This window comes from Trachurus trachurus, assembly GCF_905171665.1.
Source record: "Trachurus trachurus genome assembly, chromosome: 8".
NCBI lineage: Eukaryota > Metazoa > Chordata > Actinopteri > Carangiformes > Carangidae > Trachurus > Trachurus trachurus.
Window position 1 is genome coordinate 22,968,802 of NC_139905.1, and position 20,661 is coordinate 22,989,462.

Sequence of the window (20,661 nt, forward strand, 5' to 3'; positions counted from 1 at the left end):
TATCTGTGAACCAGTGTTTGGCATCATGAGCCACAGTGTTGACAGGGTGGTTCACTTGTCCTGCTGTCGTCAACACTTCAAATGTGTATTAATCCGCAGCTGAAAATAGTCCCGATAGTCCAGATGTGGTATTTCCACCTGCTGGAGTAACATTGGCTAAACTGTGCAGTGTCCAGCTGATTTTAGGAATAGTTTTTAAAGATTTAACATTTTGAGAAGGAGCAAGTTGGTAGTGAAGTTGGAAACCAGAGAGACGGACTAAAGCAGTGCTCGTGTTGGTCTTTTCATAGGGTTCTGCCAGACTTGATCTGTTCGAGTACTAACTAGATAGATATTTATTTGATTTTCCATGGATTTCTCTTCATCTGTGTAGCACCTGAGGTTGGCTCGTAGAGTATAGGATTGTTATTTTTTTCATCTCAACACTTTCCTTCTTTTCACGCCTGCTCTCTGGATCAGCGTTGCCATCGTGCTGCATGCTTTCACCGGCCGGGTGTTAGGTTCAAACACAGGTTTAATTTTCAGGATCTCTTTGACGTTGCAGTGGAGCAGAAATCATCTTTTGTCTGACTCTTTGTTTTCACCTCCTTGACCTCACTAAACATTAACCGCACTCTCTCCGCACCAGACTCCGATTCAGAGGAGCACAATTCCTCTCGAGGGGGCTGGCCTCCTCCTCTCTCAGGGACGCGCTCCCACGGCAACCTGGCCAGGAAGAGGCGGTCGTCTCCGACATCCCTGCTGTCCAGCCAGAAGTCTCAGAAGAAGAAACACAAGCACTTATCCCTGCTGCTGGAGGAAGCGGGCCTCAGCTCCTCTGACGACTCCTTCGACCAAGGTTACTGACCAAATCTTACAGCCCCCCCCACCCCCCCTCGCTGTCGAGCCAGGCGCTACCGTGTCTCTGAGCCTTGTCACAGCTCGTGTCTTTGTTTGCTTTTGGCTAAGGCCGCTGTCTTCAGACTGTGCTTTAGCCTGACGATCTCTACCTCTCTTGCTGCTGGCTTCTCTGCAAAGTTGCCTTTTTTTTAAAAGAAAAAAAGAAACAAGAGTTTACCTATTTCTATGGTGTTTTTTTATTGCCTGGATTGCAAAACCGTTTTTTGTAGCATTTGTACATTTGAAAAATTTTGTGTGAATTGTCAGATTTTGTTGTATTGCAGTTTGGTACCTATAAGCTTTATTAAAGGTGTTGATTTGATTGGTACAGAAAGCGAAGCGCTGTGGTCCTTGTGTCTGCTTCATCTGTCTGTCTGTCTGTCTGTCTCTGTCTCTGTCTGTCCGTCCAGCTGCCACTGCACCTCACACATCCTTTAGTGCTCTGTTCGTCAAATATCCCTTTAGTTCGGCTTAAAGGAGAACTTGAAACATTATGTGTAGCAGAATGAAGCAGAGCACACAGAGCTGAATCTGCTTGGACAGAGATGATTTTTCCTGGTCAGTGTAATTAATAGATGAGAGAAATTGAAAGCTAGTTGGCTCGTTTTCTATTCTTTAAAATGGTTCTCCTCTTTTATATCAGACCTAATGTTTCCTGATGATGTGGCCTGGTTATTGATGTTGTGTGGGAAGTGAAATGCTCTAAGAGTGGTTTGTATTAGATGTCGGGGATATTTGGACAATAGAGCTCCTCCTCTGTGTCTACTAAACCTTCAAATAACCCTTTTCCCTTTTACGTTGCTCTCTCAGACACCTTGCTCTGTCCTCTCACCTTTCCCTCCTCACCTCTGACCCCCACCCCCCACCCTCTTCCTCCCCCCTTCGTCCTACCCATGATGCTTTGAGTGTCTCTCAGCCTGTTCCATGTGCTTGTGCTGCTGCCGCTGCGACATTACAGAAGCTTGGGCAAAGGACTTAGCGCAGCCTTGAGCCCGCGCTACCTCGCTGCGGCTAGTCTACGCTGCGGCTAAAGCTTTGCTTGAGCTAGACTGTGCTAAGGCCAGGCTACGCTACGGCTAGGCTGCGCTCTCGTCGCCGCGCTGCCCCGCCCTGCCTGAGGCCACACCCCTGTCACCTGCTCTGTAAGTAGGAAGTGCCCCTCCCTCTATTTTTTTTTCTTATTGACCGCTAACATGGACTATGCTGAAATTGATCTACATCTACAGAACATTAACTTCTACCTTTTTAATCATTTTTGGGTTTTATTTTATTTCTTTTTTTTTTTTACTCTCACAAATTAGCGCCATATAATGAGAACCATGGTTACCACTGCTTGCAAAGGAAGGGTAACCGTGGTTACTCAAACATCATATGAAGATTATACCAAGGGGCCTCACAGGGCTGTCCTCTCAGTGCCTGCTTGTTGTATCGTCTGCTTGCTGTTAACACACAGTGGATTCACAGCACAACGTGTGCACCGCCTCGTTCAAGTTTGAACAAGTTTGTTAAAGGGATAGTTCAACATTTTGGCAAATTGGCCCATTGCCATAATCCCTATAGTCATAGCAGTAGGTTCATTACCTTTAATTGTCGGTGCAAGCTATTTTTAGAACGGCGGAGCAGAGCCGCGAGCTGCTCAGAGCTACGCTACGGAGGATTTCTTGGTTCCCCTCATCAAACTCATCAAATACACAATCCAACAACTCCAAAACACTCTCGTGGACAAGTTGTGAGCTGCACATTCACCACGCTATGAGATAATAACGGAACGTTACGAGATGGAGTTGTTTTCGAGGTAAATACAGGTTTTGCATGAATTTACCTCTATAACAACTCTGTCTTGTTTGGTTTGGAGTTGTTAAATTGTGTATTTGATGAGTTTGATGAAGGAAACCAAGAAATCCCAGAGCAGCTCGCGGCTCTGCTCCGCCGATCTAAAAATAGCTTGCACCGACAATTAAAGGTAACGAACCTACTGCTATGACTATAGGGATTATGGCAATGGGCCAATTTGCCAAAATGTTGAACTATCCCTTTAACTTCCCATCATGCCGTGGTGATGATGTACCGGTGGACTCCTGTTCATGGTGACATCACAGCTGGGCGTGGTCAGAAGTTAACCAGACCCGTCTTGTGCTGTGAATCCATCCTCAATGTTAACGCCCTAACCCCCTGAGGAGACGCTCTCCTTTCATCTGTTGCCGTGGACCTAACTGCTCACTTCCAGCAATACACAGCTAACCAACAGTATGCTACGGTGTGTGTGTGTGTGTGTGTGTGTGTGTGTGTGTCTGCACTCACTTTTCAGTTTATTAGGTCGACCAAGCTGAAACTAATCCTGCAGAAAACCCTCCCTTCACGAAGACTGTCATGATCAGTTTTTATTTTGTGTCTAACCACCTCACGTCCTCCAGAATGATCCCACTCTTGACTGAACACTTCATACAAACAAAAACCAAACACTGACACCGTCGTGACGGGAGGATTTATTGCAGTGCTGCTTTATTCTTCTGCGGTAGTTGATGCCAGCTGTTCCTAATAAACTGACATGTCTGTGTGTGTGTGTGTGTGTGTGTGCGCTGCTTTTTGCGTGCTCTTCCAGCCTGTCAAGCTCAGTGAAGAATAAGTGCAGTTTCTTCTCTCTGTCACATTTTCTGAAGGTTTTTTTTTTTAGATACAGTAATAAGTTAAATGTGAGTCAGACTCTCAGTTCACATGGTTTCAGCAGCTGTTGTGTGTGTGTGTGTGTGTGTGTGTGTGTGTGGCTCACATGTGCATGTGGTAAATGGCAGCTTCTCCCACTGTATCTCACATAGACAGTGTAACAGTGTGAAGGCAGGCTGCAGTGGTTTGGATGAGCTATCTTCTCTCTCTGCACCGGTGTTTCTGCTCAGCATATAGTTTTAGTACAGATTGTGTGTGTGTGTGCGCCTCTGGGTAATTGTGTGGACTGTGATTGTGTTACTGTACGATCCAGACTGTTGTATTATTTCCACCCAGGGCTTAGCTCAGTCTTTGTCTGAGAAAAGTCGGATCTTGATCTTGTTTCCTTTTGCTAATTCGTCTTCTCTGTGGCGCGGCCCGTTGTGTCCACAGTCAGTAGAAACAATAAGAAGTGATTTGACCTTTGACCCACACTCACTCACTCTGCGGCCCCGCGCTCATTCCCCTCAACTGACGGCCTTTTCTTTGCAACAGAAACCTCAGAGGACGAAGACGACGATGAGGATGACGACGACGACGACGATCACGACAACGAGGACGAGTCCGACTCGGATGATGGCGGCTGCGAGGAGAGCGGGCTGGGCCTTCTGGCCAGGTTTGCGGCGAGCGCGATCCCTGTCAGCTCGGTGCCTTTGAGCTTCCTCCACGATGGCAAACACCACAGCAGGCAAAGCACTCTGGGTAAAAACACAGCAGACACAAACAAGTTGCAAATGAAGGAGGAAAAAAAAATGAAACAAAATGGGAAATGGATTAAAATGATGTTATAAATCTTAGTTAATGATTATGCTTGGTAACACTTTACAATAAGGGTCCCTTAATTACCGCGAGTTAGTACATTATTAAGCATTAATATATAAACTAATGTGTTAATTAATGCTGAGTAATGCATACATACTGATAACTAATTACATTATTCAACTTCTATTATTACTTAATAATTTATTAGCTAACTTTGAGTAGTAGGCTTTAATTGACTGCTTTCTAATAGGCTACATGAATGAATGTGTTTCCTAATCCTAAGTAATACATAATGATTGTTAATATATCTGTAAACAGTTAATTCATGCTTAATAATGTACTAACTAATGTTAATTAAGGGTACCTTATTGTAAAGTGTTACCTTATGCTTAAAGAAAATGATTAACAACTGTTAATGGCACAAACTGCTGTTTGTCCTGGTGTCACACGGGTTCACACACTATCATTGTGTTTTTTGTGGTTGAGCAGGTTCACCGCCCGAGCGTTTGCTCCCGATTATGTTATTGATTCATGGTTAAATATTCATTCATTTGTAATTGTCACAATAGGGCGCGTGTAATGATTCAGCCTTGAATTATGTATTAGTTTCAAATTGATCAATAGTCCTATTTCACAGTGTTATTGATTTCAGAAAATCTAACACCTTAGTTTATTACTGCTGCATGGCGAGGGAGGAGCTGTAACTGTAGTGTGTGTGTGTGTGTGTGTGTGTGTGTGTGTGTGTGTGTGTGTGTGTGTGTGTGTGTGTGTGTGTGTGTGTGTGTGTGTGTGTGTGTGTGTGTGTGTGTGTGTGTGTGTGTGTGTGTGTGTGTGTGTGTGTGCGTCATGTGACCCTCTCCTGTCTCCGTCAGGTTCCCCAGAGTACGAGTGGTCCGACTCCGGCTCTGACTTGCGGCTGAGGAAGTTTCCCTCCCTCCTGCACGGCAAACGCTCCGCCCCGGAGCTCCCTCTGTTGCCCCCGGCGACCCGCCGCAACGAACAGTCCAGCCCCACCAAGCGAGACGAATCTCTGCCGGTCAAACGCAAGCCCCTCCCCAAACCGCGCCCCTCGCCCAGGTCGCCGCGCCGATTCAGCTTCGACCTGGCCGCCGGCCCCGCGGGGACGGGAGGCTTCAGCGAGGACGAGGGCTGGAACCGCCGACGCAGCGAGAGGATCTTCCTCCACGACGCCACTACCTCAGCCAATCAGATGCCCGCGTCGGCCCCTGCTCCCGCCAGCCAGAGCTCCTCCTCTTCCTCCTCCTCCTCCAGCTCGGCTCCTCCTCCTCCTCCTCCTCCTCCTCTCACCCCGAAGCCCACCTCCAGACCCAAGCCCCCTCCGCCCAGCAGAGAGGGGAAAGACGTGGTGAAGGTTCGTCAATAATTCATCGGCTTGTTGTTCACCTCCTGAGACGAGCCTGAAAAAGACACGCAGGCCTCTCTCCTCTCTCATCTTCACTGTCTTTACTGTTACTGATTCACTCCTCTGCTCCTCCTTCACTCCTCTGGTCCCCTCACATCCTTTTGTCTCCTTTGACACCGTGTGTGTGTGTGTGAGAGCGAGACGGTGTGTGTGTGTGTGTGTGTCAGAGTGCCAGCAGGGTTTCCCAGTACTTCAGTCACTGCAGCACTCCCCTGCTGTCTGTGTCGTGTTGCTGACAAGAAAGGACAACTGCAGGCAGCCTGGCAACATCCCACCCCCAGTGTGTGTGTGTGTGTGTGTGTGCGTGTGTGAGCATGTGTATGTGTGTTTGTAAGGGCGTAAATCTGTCCAGTTGGTCCTTAGCGCCGTCACTCATTCATATGCATGGTGTAACTCTGTGTGTTGTGGCTTTTGAAAAGCAGAAAAAGAAGCTGAAGGACTCTCCGCTGCCCGTGAGCCCGTCCACTCTGTGCAGTCCAATCACGGACGGCCCCGCGCCTCTGAGCCTCAGCCCGCCACGCAAGAGCCAACCGAAAGCCAAGACCAAGGCCAGAGAGGTCAGTGCAATGATGGATCAGCTGCAAAGTCGTTAACTTCATTATCTCAGCAAGGACAAAACCCCTGAACATTTAAGTTATTAGGCCTGAAAAACATGAAAAACATACTCTACATCCTTGGTTGATGTGTAAACGTGGAAAAAGTGAGACATGAAGAGAGTTTTAATTAACACTGTTGTGTTTTCTCGCTTGACAAAAAACATTTTCTCTGCCAAAGTGTTGTATTGCTCTCCAGCTGCCACCTGTCAGAAGCCCAGTTTGTTTAGGAAACGCTAAAGGTGCAGGGAGTGTATTGTAACAGCAACAGTGTTGTAATATGTCACTGTTTTCCAAAGTCAGGTTCAATCTAAAGTCAGACTGGCAAGGATTATTTCTGTTATATCATACCTTGGTTGAGTTAAATGGAAGTGTTTGTTTGTTGTTGTTTGTTTGCAGCCGTCCAGGGGGGCGGTGAGCCGGCTGATGGAGAGCATGGCAGCAGACGAGGACTTTGAACCCAACCAGGACAGCAGCTTCAGCGAGGACGAACTCCTCCCAACACGCAGCAACAGCGTATCAGAGATGTCCTCCACACTGGGTCAGTACACACACACAGGAAGTGTCTGGAAGTGCCTACCCAAACACACACACACACATTCTCTGACGTAAATGTTTTCTGTTGTGTTGTCGTGTTCAGCTCCGGTGCAGTGTGTGTTGGATAAGGACTCTCTGGTGGACGGACTGAGAGTTTTGATCCCAATGGACGACCAACTACTGTACGCTGGACATGTGAACACTGTACACTCCCCTGACATGTGAGTATACACACGAGGCCATGTTTTTTTTTTCTTCTTCTCATCTTTCCTTAAGTAGAGCTCTGTAATTGATGTGCAGCCTTTAAAAGAGGAAACGCTCACATCTGTTCGCACTATTAAAAGCTGCAAATCAATCAGTGTGCTCCAGTTTTTTTTCCTTTGCCTCCAAAGTTTGTCCTTGACTTGAGAAGTACCTGATACAGTTGCATAGCTGCAGAGACAAACCACAGTGAGCTGTTACACAGCCCTGTTTATTTTTCACAGACAGTGTACAACAACAGAAACAAGGTTTTCAACTGGTTTCTCAGTGAGTCACACATACAGGAGTGTCCTCTAACTTCCTGACAGTAGTTTGGGAACAGGTCTTCTTGTACTTGGTGAAAGTTAGATGAGAAGTTTAATACAATATCAAGTCTGTATCTAAAATGTGAAGCTACATACAGCAGGTGGGTAGCTTAGCGTAAGGCAGCGGGGTTCCCAGCAAATACGTTGACTAATTTACTTTCTCTCTAATTTCATCCATCAGTAACATAATGTGTATGAGTGTATGACTGAATTGGTCTTGGGGTTCCCACGCGTCCTGAAAAATCTGGAAAATGGTTGACTGATTTTCCAGTCATTGAAAACGCAAAATGAGAAAATGAGAAAAAAAAAGTAAAATGTCCTGGAAAAGCTTGAGTTGTCCTTGTCACATCGTAACATCAGCTACCAGAGCTTTATTTGACTTTTTCAGACCCTTTTCAGGATTCCTTTTCCAAAGAAGTGCCAAGCGAGAGATAATTACAGACTTTGAGTTGATGAGTGTTACTAGTTTGAACCACGAGCATGAGGGTTTTCTCTCCAACAGTGTAGTTTATGCGTTGTTCTATGATAAATTTGTCACAGTTTCTAAGCATGTAAGAGATTATTTCATAAGTTAGACTGCATACACTGCACATCTTTATATCAGACTTACCGGGGTAAGAGAGGAATAAACATAGAAACAGTCATGTCCAGAATAAGGTATAGCTGTCGAAAAGAACATTTCTCCATGAATGGGACAGAGGATGTATTGGTGTATGGCGTAATAACAAGGTTGAAAATGTCCTGGGACATGATTTCAAGAAAAGAGTGGGAACCCTGTAATGGATTTTCAAACACTTTCTGTACCCAAGTATCTGAAAGAAAATATTTTATTATATGGGTCACCTTGGGACAAAGCCTCACAGATGGGGGGGGGGTTCCATGGTCTAATTTGAGTGGGGGTCCTTGATGTGAAACAGTCTGACTCTGGCATGAAGAATGCTTAATTAAAAGAAAACAAACAAACGTAAGCCCTCTTCAGACAGGATTTATTTTCCAGGGGGATTGTGGGTGCTTCATGCCAGACGATGAGGTACTAGCAGTCAGTCAGTATCTGTAGCGGAGGGCACGTCCCCCCGGCCTGCTACACATCACAGCAGTCAGGATCTAGATAAGGACTCACTGTGTCTGGCAAAGAGAGCATTTAGACGTGAGAGAGAGAACCGATGTGACTCTGGATACTGTCTGAGAGTGTCGTAAAAAGAAAAGAAAGAAAAAAAAGGCAGCAGCCCTTGCACTGACCCCAGACTTTTGACCCTGACCCTGCAGATACAGCGTGGTGGTGGAGGGGGAGCGAGGGAACCGACCACACATCTACTGCCTGGAACAACTGCTGCAGGAAGCTGTGAGTAAACTCTCACACACTGACCTTCTTCACATCTCCGTCTCCGCTGCTGATGCACGAGCCGTGAGCCACTCGAAGCTGTTAGAAAAGTGCCGCGTACGAGTCTGCCGCGCGGAGCGATGTGTGAGTGCATGAAAAGTGGACGTCGTGTTGACACGTACGGTTTCTCTGTTCTCTGTGCGCAGATCATCGATGTGAAGCCTCCATCCGTGCGCTATCTCCCAGAGGGCACCCGCATCGCTGCCTACTGGAGCCAGCAGTACCGCTGCCTTTACCCCGGCACGGTTGTCAACGGTACAAGAGCAGCACACAAACACACACCCGGCACAAACGCACAAAGCGATTCATAATTCACATAAATGGACAATTTAATTGCACCTGGCAGCAAAAACAACTGTAAGAGATTTTAACCCGACTGCTCCTTCACAGCAGAGTTTATTATTCTGAAGAGACAGGTGGTAATGGGAACAGCTGCGATCTGAGCTCTGTTCTTATTGAACACTTTGAATTCCCTGAGCTCTGCTGCACAAACAGCTGATTGTATTTGATAAAAGTGAGTCACACAATCCAAAAGTTGAACTCTTCACTGTTGCTCTTCGCCCCAAAACAGGAAGTTCAGACATCGACGAGAACGACGACCTGATCACGGTGGAGTTTGACGATGGAGACACAGGCCGCATCCCCCTCTCCCACATCAGACTGCTGCCGCCAGACTACAAGATCCACTGTGAGAACACACACACACGAACACACACATACACATACGAGTTATGAACTTTTATATCAATTATATCTACATCATTTGTGACCTTTCTAGATTTTTCCTGTTGTCACTCTCAGTTCTCTGTTGAAAGAGGGAAGGAAAACACAAAGGCACACACACACTTTACCTTATTGCACTTTTAAATAGTCATTCATTTAATTTGTGTGTGTGTGCATGCGTGGGTGGGTGTAATTGTTGCTCCTAAGTAGATGTGGATATGTTTTGTGAGGATTAAAGCCTGTTTGTGGCTTCAAACACCATGAGACAAAATAACGTTTCCAAAAGCAGAAACAGCACAAAGCACTTTACAGAAATGAAAATAAAAAATGTATTCACACATTCCTGTTGATTTCTGCACATTAGAAGCTGGTAAAAATAATTTCCTTTTTGCAAGCAAGGTGCTTCCAAGTTGTTGAATCTGAGATGCGCACAGTCAAAAAGACATAATGGTGTCAGCCGACAACATCTTGCCTTTTTATAGTTTTTGTCCTCTGTTGCTAAGAAGCTTGAATACCAGAAATGTGTGTTTGTGTGTGTGTGTTAAATTCCCAAGATCGACCTAAAACCCCTCTGGCTCTCTGCTTCTGTCCAGGCGCTGAGCCGTCCCCTGCGCTGCTCGTGGCCAGCTGCTCCAGGAGGAGAGTGCGCAAATGCAGCAAAGAGGGCAAAGAGTCGGGAACAAAGACAGAGGAGAGCGCTCCCAAGATCAAAGGAAAACCCGGTCGCAAACCCAAACCCAAACCAGGTGAGACAACCAAACAACCAATAGATGGATTAGTAAAAGTCTTTACGAGGTTTTTGTCATCAATCATCACTGACAATAATTTCTAACACATCAACTTAAAGGGATAGTTCAACATTTTGGCAAATTGGCCCATTGCCATAATCCCTATAGTCATAGCAGTAGGTTTGTTATCTTTATTTGTTGGTGCAAGCTATTTTTAGAATGGCGGAGCAGAGCTGCGAGCTGCTATGCAGGCTAATGGGATTTCTTGGTTCCTCTCATCAAACTCATAAAATACACAATCCAACAACTCCAAAACGCTCTCGTGGACAAGTTGTGACCTGCACATTCACCACGCGAGTTGTTTTCGAGGCAAAATCAGAGACTGCTTGCCGAAAAACTACCCAGACAGGAACGCGCATCAGCGGTTTTGCATGAATTTCCCTCGAAAACAACTCTGTCTCGTAACGTTCCTTTATTATCTCATAGCGTGGTGAATGTGCAGGTCACAACTTGTCCACCAGAGCGTTTTGGAATTGTTGGATTGTGTATTTGATGAGTTTGATGAGGGAAACCAAGAAATCCCATTAGCCTCCGTAGCAGCTTGCGGCTCTGCTCTGCCGTTCTAAAAACAGCTTGCACTGACAATTAAAGGTAACGAAGCTACTGCTATGACTATAGGGATTATGGCAATGGGCCAATTTGCCAAAATGTTGAACTATCCCTTTAAGGTGGATATAACGTGTCTGTTATAGATGTAGGTGGAGACAGAGAAATGACTTGCAATAACAGTCAGATCTGTTCAAATTATTGAAGATAGAAATTGTGACGTGTCCCACAGGAGGTAAAATAACAGAGGAGGTGCTTAAAGTAAAACTAATCCAACGTGCTTTAAGTGCAGCCATCACTTTTATCTTGATTTGCCATTCTTTCTTCTTTTGAGTGATTCCATGGGACCAGCGAGGGACGTCTCCTTGCACACTGGAGCCAAATGTGTCATAAAGGAAGAGATGGATTTCATATTATTTGGCTCAGTGCTCATCGTGGAAGCGCAGTGTGTTTCTCCCCTGAGCGCTTTTCTACCCACCGACAGCAGTTAGACATTTACCTCATTTGTGCCGATTATTGAAAACAATCCTAGAAATGAGGTCCATGTGGCTTGTTGATCTCCTTAGTTGAACATATTTATCATTTAAGTGTAAAACTCCAAATTACTTTTGTCATGTTTGTCCTTTGATGAGACTTTTTTTAAACAACAGGACCAACAAAAATAGCTCAACGCTCAGAAACCGTCTTTCATCAAAAATGTCATATTTGGCCATGGCTGTCATCTCTGATAGCACTTTTAATAAATCTTCTCAAACGACCTCCGTGCAGCTCAGACTCTCTTTCCCTGGCTGTTCTACATGGCGTGCTGCATGTCTGATTCGCTGACTCTGCCCTTGAGTCATCTGGATAAGCACTTCTTAAAAGCAATGTTTTCATTTCAGAAATTGTTTCCTTGCTGATTTGTCTCAACATGTGAGGCTGCAAAACCACAAGAATCACGAGGCCACACAAAGGAAAAAAAATGTCAGCATGTGCAGCGCAGTTTGGTCAGAAAATAAAGTTCTTTAACTTTCATCCCCACAGAGACCTCCATGAACCCAGATGGCCGGGAGAAACCTGACCCTCCGCCCTCCTCCGCCCAGCCCGCAGAGAGAGCCCCGGCTGCAGCCAAGCCGGCCCAGGACAGGACCTCCTCCGTCCAGAAGGCGGCTCAGGAGAAGCCCCGTCCTGCTTCCCGGCCGACGATGGGAGCCCAGTCAAAACCGGGCCGCAAAAGCTCCACCGCATCTCCAGCGAGTAGCCCGACCCTCCCCTCCCCGGCGCCCAGGAAGAGCAGCTCGGCCCAGCCTCCCGCCTCCAAACCGGGCCGCTCTCTGCCTCCGTCCCTCTACCCCTCCACCTACGGGAAAGTCCTGACCGTGGACCTGTACAGCGAGCCCAACCTCAGCTCGTACAACAGCCAGCGCAGAGAGAGGGAGAGCAGCAGCAGCACCAGCAGCAGCGTCAGCCCCACCACCAACAGACCCATTTCCAGACCCATAGCGACATCCGCTGCGCCCAAGCCCGGCGGCTCCTCCGCCCCCAGGCCCACCTCCGCCTCCACGCCCAAAACCAAACCCTCCTCGGACCACCACGGCGGCTCCAGACCCAGCCTCGGCTCCGGGATCATACCCAGCCCCATCTCCAGGCTGTCGACGGGCAAACCCAGCTCTTCTCTCACCCCCAGGCCTTCATCATCCTCACTATCATCATCATCATCATCTGCGTCAAGGCCCAAACTAAAGATGGCCTCCGACCAGCTCTCCTCCAGCTCCAGACCCGGCTCCGTCTCCAGGCCCAAGTCCAGCTCGCGGCAAAGTGACGGGGGATCGGCGGCGAGGCGGAAGTCTCTGTCAGCGGAGCCGCTGGTGAAGCTCGACCACGAAGGCGTCACCTCGCCCAAAACCAAGAAGACCAAGGCTCTGATGCTGCTGGAGGGTCGGGGCGTCCGGCGAGATCACACCCCCATCGCCACGGCCACGGCCTCGGCCTCGGCCAATCAGAAACCGCTAAAAGCCAAGGTGAGAGCGCCGGATCGAGACACGAGCCTGCCGGAGAAAGACTCCGCCTACAAAGCACCGATGCTGGCAAAGGAGAAGACGGACGGCCGTGGAAGCGGTGGCAGAGGACAGGAGATGGACACCAGAGAGGAGAAGGTGAAAAAGGAAGAGAGGAAGGAGGTGGAGAAAAGAGAGGAGAGGAAGATGAAAGAGGAATCTCAGAGTAGCAGCAGCTCAGAGTCGGAAGAAGAAGGCGAGAAAGGGAAAATGAAGAAGAAGAAGAAATGCACCTCGAGCTGCTCTTCCTCCTCTTCGTCCTGCTCTGGCTCCTCCTCATCGTCCTCATCATCTTCGTCCTCGTCGTCCTCCTCCTCTACTGACGACTCGTCCTGCAGCTCGGATGAAGAGAGGAACCCTACGCCCCCACCGGGTCCCGCCTCCCCGCCGCCGACACAGGACAAACCGAAAGAGGAGGTGAAAGAGGAAGAAGAAGAGGAGGAAGAGGAAGAGGAGGTGAAGAAGGAGGCAGAGGTCAAAGTGGAGGAGGAAGAAGAACTGTCGCCTCCCTCAGAGTCTCCCTCGCCGTCGACCTCTCCAACTCCGGCCGCTCCCGCTCCCGCCAAATCTGGCAAACCGGCCACGGGGAAGGGCTCCGGGCAGAGGGGCCGTCCTCCCAAACCGAAGCCCAGCGGAGGAGAGGGGAAGGTGGGCCGGCCGAAGCGGAGAGAGGGGGTCCACCTCCCCACCACCAAGGAGCTGGCCAAACGTCAGCGGCTCCCCAGCGTGGAGAACAGGCCCAAGATCTCCGCTTTCCTTCCAGCCAGGCAGCTCTGGAAATGGTTTGGGAAACCCACTCAGGTGAGGAAAGAAATGGCACGCTGTTAGAAAATGTACTGTGCGGTCACGTCGTTCCTTTTCGCTCTGTGACCAGTTTGTTCCTCCCATGACCCCTCCAGAGACGCGGCATGAAGGGCAAGGCCAAGAAGCTCTTCTATAAGGCCATTGTTCGCGGCCGAGAGATGATCCGCATCGGCGACTGTGCCGTGTTCCTGTCTGCCGGTCGGCCCAACCTGCCTTTCATCGGCCGCATCCAGAGCATGTGGGAGTCCTGGGGCAGCAACATGGTGGTCAGGGTCAACTGGTTCTACCACCCGGAGGAGACCAACCCCGGCAAGAAACTCACCGACAAGAAGGTAGTTGAAGTTTTTTATTCACAGTCAAAACTGTGAAGTGCAACTGAGCCAGAGTGTGTTTCTTTTTTTTTTTTTTTCCTAAGACTTGTGTTTTCTCTCCAGAACTGGGATCAGATCTGTGGCCAGTCGTTACCAGCAGCTCTGCACTCCTCCATCCAGAGGAAAGACTTCATGGAGGTGAGAGTGAGAATCAATCATTGTACCCGCGGGTTTCACTTCTGCTCCTCAGGGTGTTTGTTAATCCGGCCATAAAACAGACTAATGGGGAAATAACATCGTTATGAACACATAAATGATTCTGTTATTTGATTTAAGTGGAGTATAAAAGAGAATGGGAAGGTCTATACTTTTCCTAATGCTCTAATTTGTTACCTCATGTTTCTTTTTACACTTATATACACTTCTGAATATGAAAATATTTGTTTTATTTTGGGCGTTTTGCCTTTAATTGATAGACAGGAAATGGGGAGGCAGATGACATGCAGTAAAGAGCACACTGGGGGATTCGAACCAGGGCTGGCTGCAGGGAGGACTATAGCCTCTGTATATGGGGCGTTTGCTCCACCCAGTGAGCTACACGATGCCCCATGAATATAATATTTATGTACTTTTCTTGGTCCACAATCCACAATGCACGCATCAATTTCAGAATAAATAAAAGCCTGCGTGTCTCTGTTGCAGCGCGCCTTGTACCAGTCGTCTCACAGCGATGAGAACGACGTGCAGACGGTCAGCCACAAGTGCCTGGTGGTGAGCGTGGACGAGTACGAACAGATGACCCACACTCGCCGCTACGCCGACAGCGAAGACCTCTACTACCTGGCCGGCACCTACGAGCCCACCACCGGCATGATCTTCAACACCGACGGAGTCCCGGTCATCTGCTGAAGCAAAAAAAAAAAAAAAAACACAAACACGCTGCGAGTTGCTGAAACCAAATCGTGACCCGACTCACCCAACTTTGGACCTCGGCTACGAGTCGAACCCCAACCCCGCGGTCTTTTCCAAGTCTAATCACTGACCTTCGTTCATGATGGATCTTTTTTTTTTCCCCCCACAGCCGTGACTCGATGAACTCAACTGCTCCGACACCATGACACACTTCAGACAGACTGTCACCGACAGCTACTACTACTACTACTACTACTACTACTACTACTACTACTACTACGGAGACAGGAGACACTACAGACAGTATTAGAAAGGAACAAGTCTCCTGAAAACTTTTGCACACACACAGACTCCATCAACACATCCGGTGTTACTTGTTGTGTTCAGGGGGAAAGTTTCAGAACACACAAGTGCTTCAGTCTCCTTTTACATGTAAATACACCCGACATAAACACAGACACATACCCACATGAGCAGACACATGTAAATACCCACTCCCATGTATAACACACACACACACACACACACACACAAACAGTTATATAGAGGAAAATATGAGTGTTTTATTTTCATGTAATAGATTTATGTCAGAGTACTTTTTTCTAAAGAGGTAAACAGTCAAGAAGCTTTAATGAACTGTGAATGATGATACAGGAGAGAGGCTGCCGTGTCTGCCCATCCGTCCTCCGCCCCGGCCCCGACAGGAGGGAGAAGACAGACACACACACACACACACACACACACACAAGCCGGTGGTGTGACGTTGTGATTATGATGTTGCCGTGGTGATGTTACAGTCATGTTACAGTCATATAAATGTATCTATAGAACAGCATGAGCGACAGACAGACGCAAAAAGAGAAAGAGATGCACAGATAGAGAGAGGTAGAGACTCCCTCCATCGCTGTCCAACAGAGAGCACTTAAAAAAAAAAAAAAAAACACTTAAGAGTCTATCCTTCTTTTAATTTAACCCCTTCTATTCCCCGTGACAATCCTAACGCGGGCAGACGACTGTCCGTGCGCTACTAAAACTTCTGACTCCCTTTAGAGACTCAGGCTGAAAGAGAGAGGAAGGAATTATGTACTATTAAAAAGCACTTCCCATTTTCATCTTTGCGTTCCTTCTCTTTAAGGAAAAATCCACCCCAGAAACACTTTGAACACTACGACACAAAAACAGCTGCTGTTCATCAGTCTTGGACTTTTGTTTTGTTCTCACCGTTTTGCACTGAGGTTGAGCAACAAAGCAGGGAGAAGTGAATCCGAGAGGAGCTGCCACTCTGTCCGCAGCCACAGGATGTGGAGACTTCAGGCCTGTCTGGGTGGTGGTGAAAAGCATTCTGGGAAATAGGACATACTTTTTTTTTTTTTTTTTTCTTCCCAAGAAAACTTGGCTAACCAAGTAAAGTAAACTACAACGACTTACAAAGAAACTCCACGAATGCACAAAACAAGCTGGTGTATTATCAGTACAGGAGTCCCAGAGGGTGGATTTTTCCTTCTTTCTTTTTTTTTAAGGTGTTTCCAGGGTTGCAGACGCTGCAGTCAGTCCAAGACGCATCAAGGTCATAGCATTGATATACAGTAGGAAGCTGCCAGCACTGATTAGATCAACATAATTCAATTTTTAAAACTCGTCGTCCACAGTTTGGCTTCATTTATTCGGTTTTGCTGCAGCGTTTGCAACCTCTAAATGTCCTGTGTTGGATGTATTTTATTTCTTTTGCCTCTGCTGTTTTATGGATGTCCATCTTAACCTCTTATGATCACACTTTGCCCTCCAAGCAATCATATTTGACATGAGTGCACTTTGAATGAGCTCCGCTGCAGAGGAGACCGTGTGACTGGGAGTCATGTATGCCCCCTTCCCCCCCACCCCCACCCCCCTTCTCCTCTGCATGCCAGTGATGCCCCTTCGCCCCTTAGTCACAGACAGACTCGCGCAACCACATCCCCTTTTTACGCGTTGTTCTTTTCGTCTCTCTTAGCTGTTTTATGAATTATTTTTCTACGTGCCTAGTTTTAACCGTTTTTAGAGTGAGACTGTTGAATGTCGTGCTCAGGGTCGTGAGCGTTTGGGTGGCCTTTACTCTCCCAGGCCTTACGATGATGATGATTCGCCAAATCTCTTAGGTCCCGCCCCCCCCACCCCCTAATCCCGCCATTAACCTCAGCTCCTTTAGGTGCTGTGGAGTAACCAGATTGGTCTTTTCTCCAGTCTGCCGACGTTGGGAAACATCTTTCTTCTTTGTGATTTATAGATCAAACAACCCTCCGTTCCTGAGCTCTTAACCCACTTAGTTACACTATTGTGTATAGAGTGTGTGTCAGATATATCGGTATCCATACACAGCCCTGTGTGTAGTATACTGTTTTTAAGTATATATCTGTGATTATCATGTTGATTTTCTTGTATGTTTCGTACCACGTTGCCCTCTCTCTGCTTCACTGCAGAGGCTGAAGATTGTCTTGTTGATATTCAATAGGTTAAATTTTTTCTACTATCTTGAGATCTTTTTTGGTTTTCTCTGGATTTGTCTGATTTTTAATATAATAGGCTATATCATATTTTTACTCACGTTGAGATGGCTGCGTGACGTCTGGAGGACGACCCAAGATGTTAATGTGACATTTTCCCAGTAAATGACAAAAGATGTCTGCCAGTACGGCAGCATTTCACTGCACATTTTTTAATCAATTTCAGACATGATAGCCACCCAGTAAAGATAAGGTTTGTAAATTGCTGCTAGTTTGTTAGTATTGAAATTGGTTTAACAGGTACACAGTGGCTCTACGTGCTGTTTTCTGAGATTACTCGATCAATTGACGCCCAGATATGTTATCTGCTAAAGCCCCAGCTGCTCCTCCAGCTGCTGCTCTTACGTATTGACTCCCTGCGGGCTGAGACCAAACAGAGGACCCCCCCCCCCCCCCTTAAAAACTCAAAATGTCCACAGACAGGAGTTCAAAAGTTTTGATTGACAATCAGCCAAAACGGATCTCCGGTCGGTCGGTATCTCAGCCGTGGGAGTGTGATGGAGAGACAGGTCGTACCAGTGTTTGCAGAGTGAACAAGTACAAGTGCTCCGTTCTGAATCTTTGTTTACCCCTGGAGCTGCTAAAGCACTTTTTTCTGTGTGTGCGCGTGCGTATGTGTATGTATGTATGTGTGTGTGTGTGACATGACACACCCCTTGTATTGACACATAATACACACACTTTGTAACTCTATAAAGTGTGTTATTGCCTACAGATTTCTATTTGCCCCCGTTCTCCATTCAAAACTCAGCCTTAGGCCTTCAAACAGGGTCCAACACAAACACACACAGAGACACACACACACACCATCACTTATTCCCCACTTCGCCTTCATTTTCATTTGGTGTCATATGTTTTAAGAGCCTGACTTTATACACTATATGTTCTTTCTATCACCATTGACGTGTACTACTTTTGTTTGTTGTTTCTCTGATTTATTTCTGTCACTTTTTTTTTTCTTTACTTTTCTTTGCATGTTTCTGTAAATTTTTCCCCCTTGCTTCCCCTCTCTGAACAATCGTCCACGCCTCTCAAGCAATACTGCTGACAGGCACTGGGAGCTAGCTGCTAGAGAGAGAGAGAGAGAGAGAGAGAGGAATGAGAGAGAGAGAGGAATGGGAGAGAGAGAGAGAGAGAGAGAGGTGGACTGGAGGCTGGTTCTTCGTCTGCTGTTCCTTCAGTATCGTTATCGTCCTGTTACAGAAAAAAAAGATTATTTTGAAAATAAATAGAAAAATCATCTAAGTTTTGTAAATGATCCTTCACTGTCGAGGGGATAAAAAGCTATCAGAATATACTTTGTACACATGTCTAATCTTGTAAAAATGCAAAAAGAATACATTTTAGAGATAAATCTGAAACCAGATATATTCTGTCGCCCTATACTGTATGTGTAAGGAACTTTTTCTTTTTTCTTTTTTTTTTTTTTTTTTTTACAGACAGCAACCATGTTTATCAGTGTTTCTTTTTAATTGTTTTAGTAACTCAATATTTTATAGTTATTCAATAAACAGATGGAACTGTAACTTTGGCTGTTTCTGTGAATCTCTGAAAATAATGAATAATAATGAATGAATTTCACTTTTCAGATGTCGGTGTTTCTTGATGGCGCTGACGTTCTGAAATACTGCACACTGCATGTCTCCCTTTGATTCCTCACTTCCACTGATATTGTTAACTTGAAGCAGGAACGATGAAGGCAGCTTGTTTTTATTCTAACATGAATTCATGACATCTTGGCAAAGCATCCGAGGAATGATTTAAATGAAAAGTTGAGGAACTAAGATGATTTGATAAGTTAGAAGAAAAGATAAAGCTTCTATTTATGAAGAATCAGGCTACCACCTGCTAGTTAGCTTATTGGCACAGTGACCAGAAAACAGCTCACTAATGAATGTGTTATGTCTTGTTCTATTCATAAAAACACTGTCAAAGAAAAAAAAAGAATATTAAAACAAAATAAAAGCACACACCTTGATGAAACAGAAGTTATTTAAAACATTAATTAGCAGGCAGCTTTTATCACCTAGACACAGTAACACAGCTAAGATAGATAGATAGATAGATATACTTTATTGATCCCAATCTGGGAAATTACAGTGCAGCAGCAGCATTACACAGACACACATTGACGATAACAACATATGCAATAATTTAATTTCTCAAAATGTCAAACTCTTGGTTGAACAGAATATTATCTCCTATTCAGCGAACTGCAGGTCAGCATCCGTCCTGCTCATCACCTTCTGCCCTGCAGTTTCCGCTGTCACCAGAAGAGGCAGGTCACCGTCACCCCACAGAAACTAGATGCTCTCTAATTTCTCTGCTTTTAGTGGCTGCTCTCAGTTTGTGTGGCCTGCCCCTTTAATCAACAGTGGACTCCATCAGGCCTCCATTTTGGCAGCCCAGTAATGAAGCTGCTTGTTGTGATAAAATGGAGGAAAGTTCAGCTTCCTCTGCTGAGCTGCAGAGCTGACCGCAGGAGACACATTTTCCACCGCTCACCGTTCATGGCTCTGCCCTCAAAAAACTGGCAAGGGTGTGTGTGTGTGTGTGTGTGTGTGTGTGTGTGTGTGTGTGTGTGTCTCTTCTGAATTCCTGTGTGTCCACGTGTAATTAAATCTTTGCTGACATGAACTGACTGTGTGTTCCTGTTTCATGGTGAGAGCAGCAGTCAGGGGTTCGGCCACCTCTCTGTTTCCCCCAAAGGACCAACATCAGCATAACACCACAACCTGCTGGGAGCTTCCTCTGTCACACACACACACACACACACACACACACACACACACACACATGATACAGTACACCAGCACAGAAAGGTATCCACACATCCAGGCACACACTGACACACACACACTCTCTCTCCATCCTCACCAGTGGTCTACACACCCTCTTGTGGGTGTGTCGGCATGCAGGGCTCTGATTGGGTGACATCACATGAAGAGAGGCGTCCTATTGGCTCCGTCTTCATTACACAAGGAGCAGAGGGAGCCGAGATGCAAGTGTGTGTGTGTGTGTGTGTGTGTGTGTGTGTACATGCACGGGTTTGTGTATGTGAGTGTTTGGACTCATTACTGTTGAACCCCCCCTCCTCCGCTCTTTCTTTCTGTTCTCCTCAGCTCTTTCAGGCAGCTCGGTGTGTGTGTGTGTGTGT

The 20,661-nt window shown here is 46.6% G+C and overlaps 1 protein-coding gene across 2 annotated transcripts in view; it reads left to right on the forward strand.

The window, feature by feature from the left end:
• tnrc18 (trinucleotide repeat containing 18) overlaps positions 1-18,600 on the forward strand; it is a 49,678-nt gene extending 31,078 nt beyond the window's left edge. For both annotated transcript variants that reach the window (XM_083977658.1, XM_083977659.1), the window contains exons 17-30: positions 629-838; positions 4,078-4,284; positions 5,217-5,716; positions 6,190-6,324; positions 6,760-6,901; positions 7,001-7,118; positions 8,730-8,805; positions 8,991-9,099; positions 9,416-9,532; positions 10,161-10,313; positions 11,925-13,738; positions 13,837-14,073; positions 14,176-14,250; positions 14,755-18,600. In XM_083977658.1, coding sequence (XP_083833784.1) covers positions 629-838; positions 4,078-4,284; positions 5,217-5,716; positions 6,190-6,324; positions 6,760-6,901; positions 7,001-7,118; positions 8,730-8,805; positions 8,991-9,099; positions 9,416-9,532; positions 10,161-10,313; positions 11,925-13,738; positions 13,837-14,073; positions 14,176-14,250; positions 14,755-14,961 — 4,100 coding nt within the window. In that variant the 3' untranslated portion in view covers positions 14,962-18,600. The remainder of the gene's footprint in view (positions 1-628; positions 839-4,077; positions 4,285-5,216; positions 5,717-6,189; positions 6,325-6,759; positions 6,902-7,000; positions 7,119-8,729; positions 8,806-8,990; positions 9,100-9,415; positions 9,533-10,160; positions 10,314-11,924; positions 13,739-13,836; positions 14,074-14,175; positions 14,251-14,754) is intronic.
• The last annotated feature ends 2,061 nt before the right edge of the window (positions 18,601-20,661 follow it).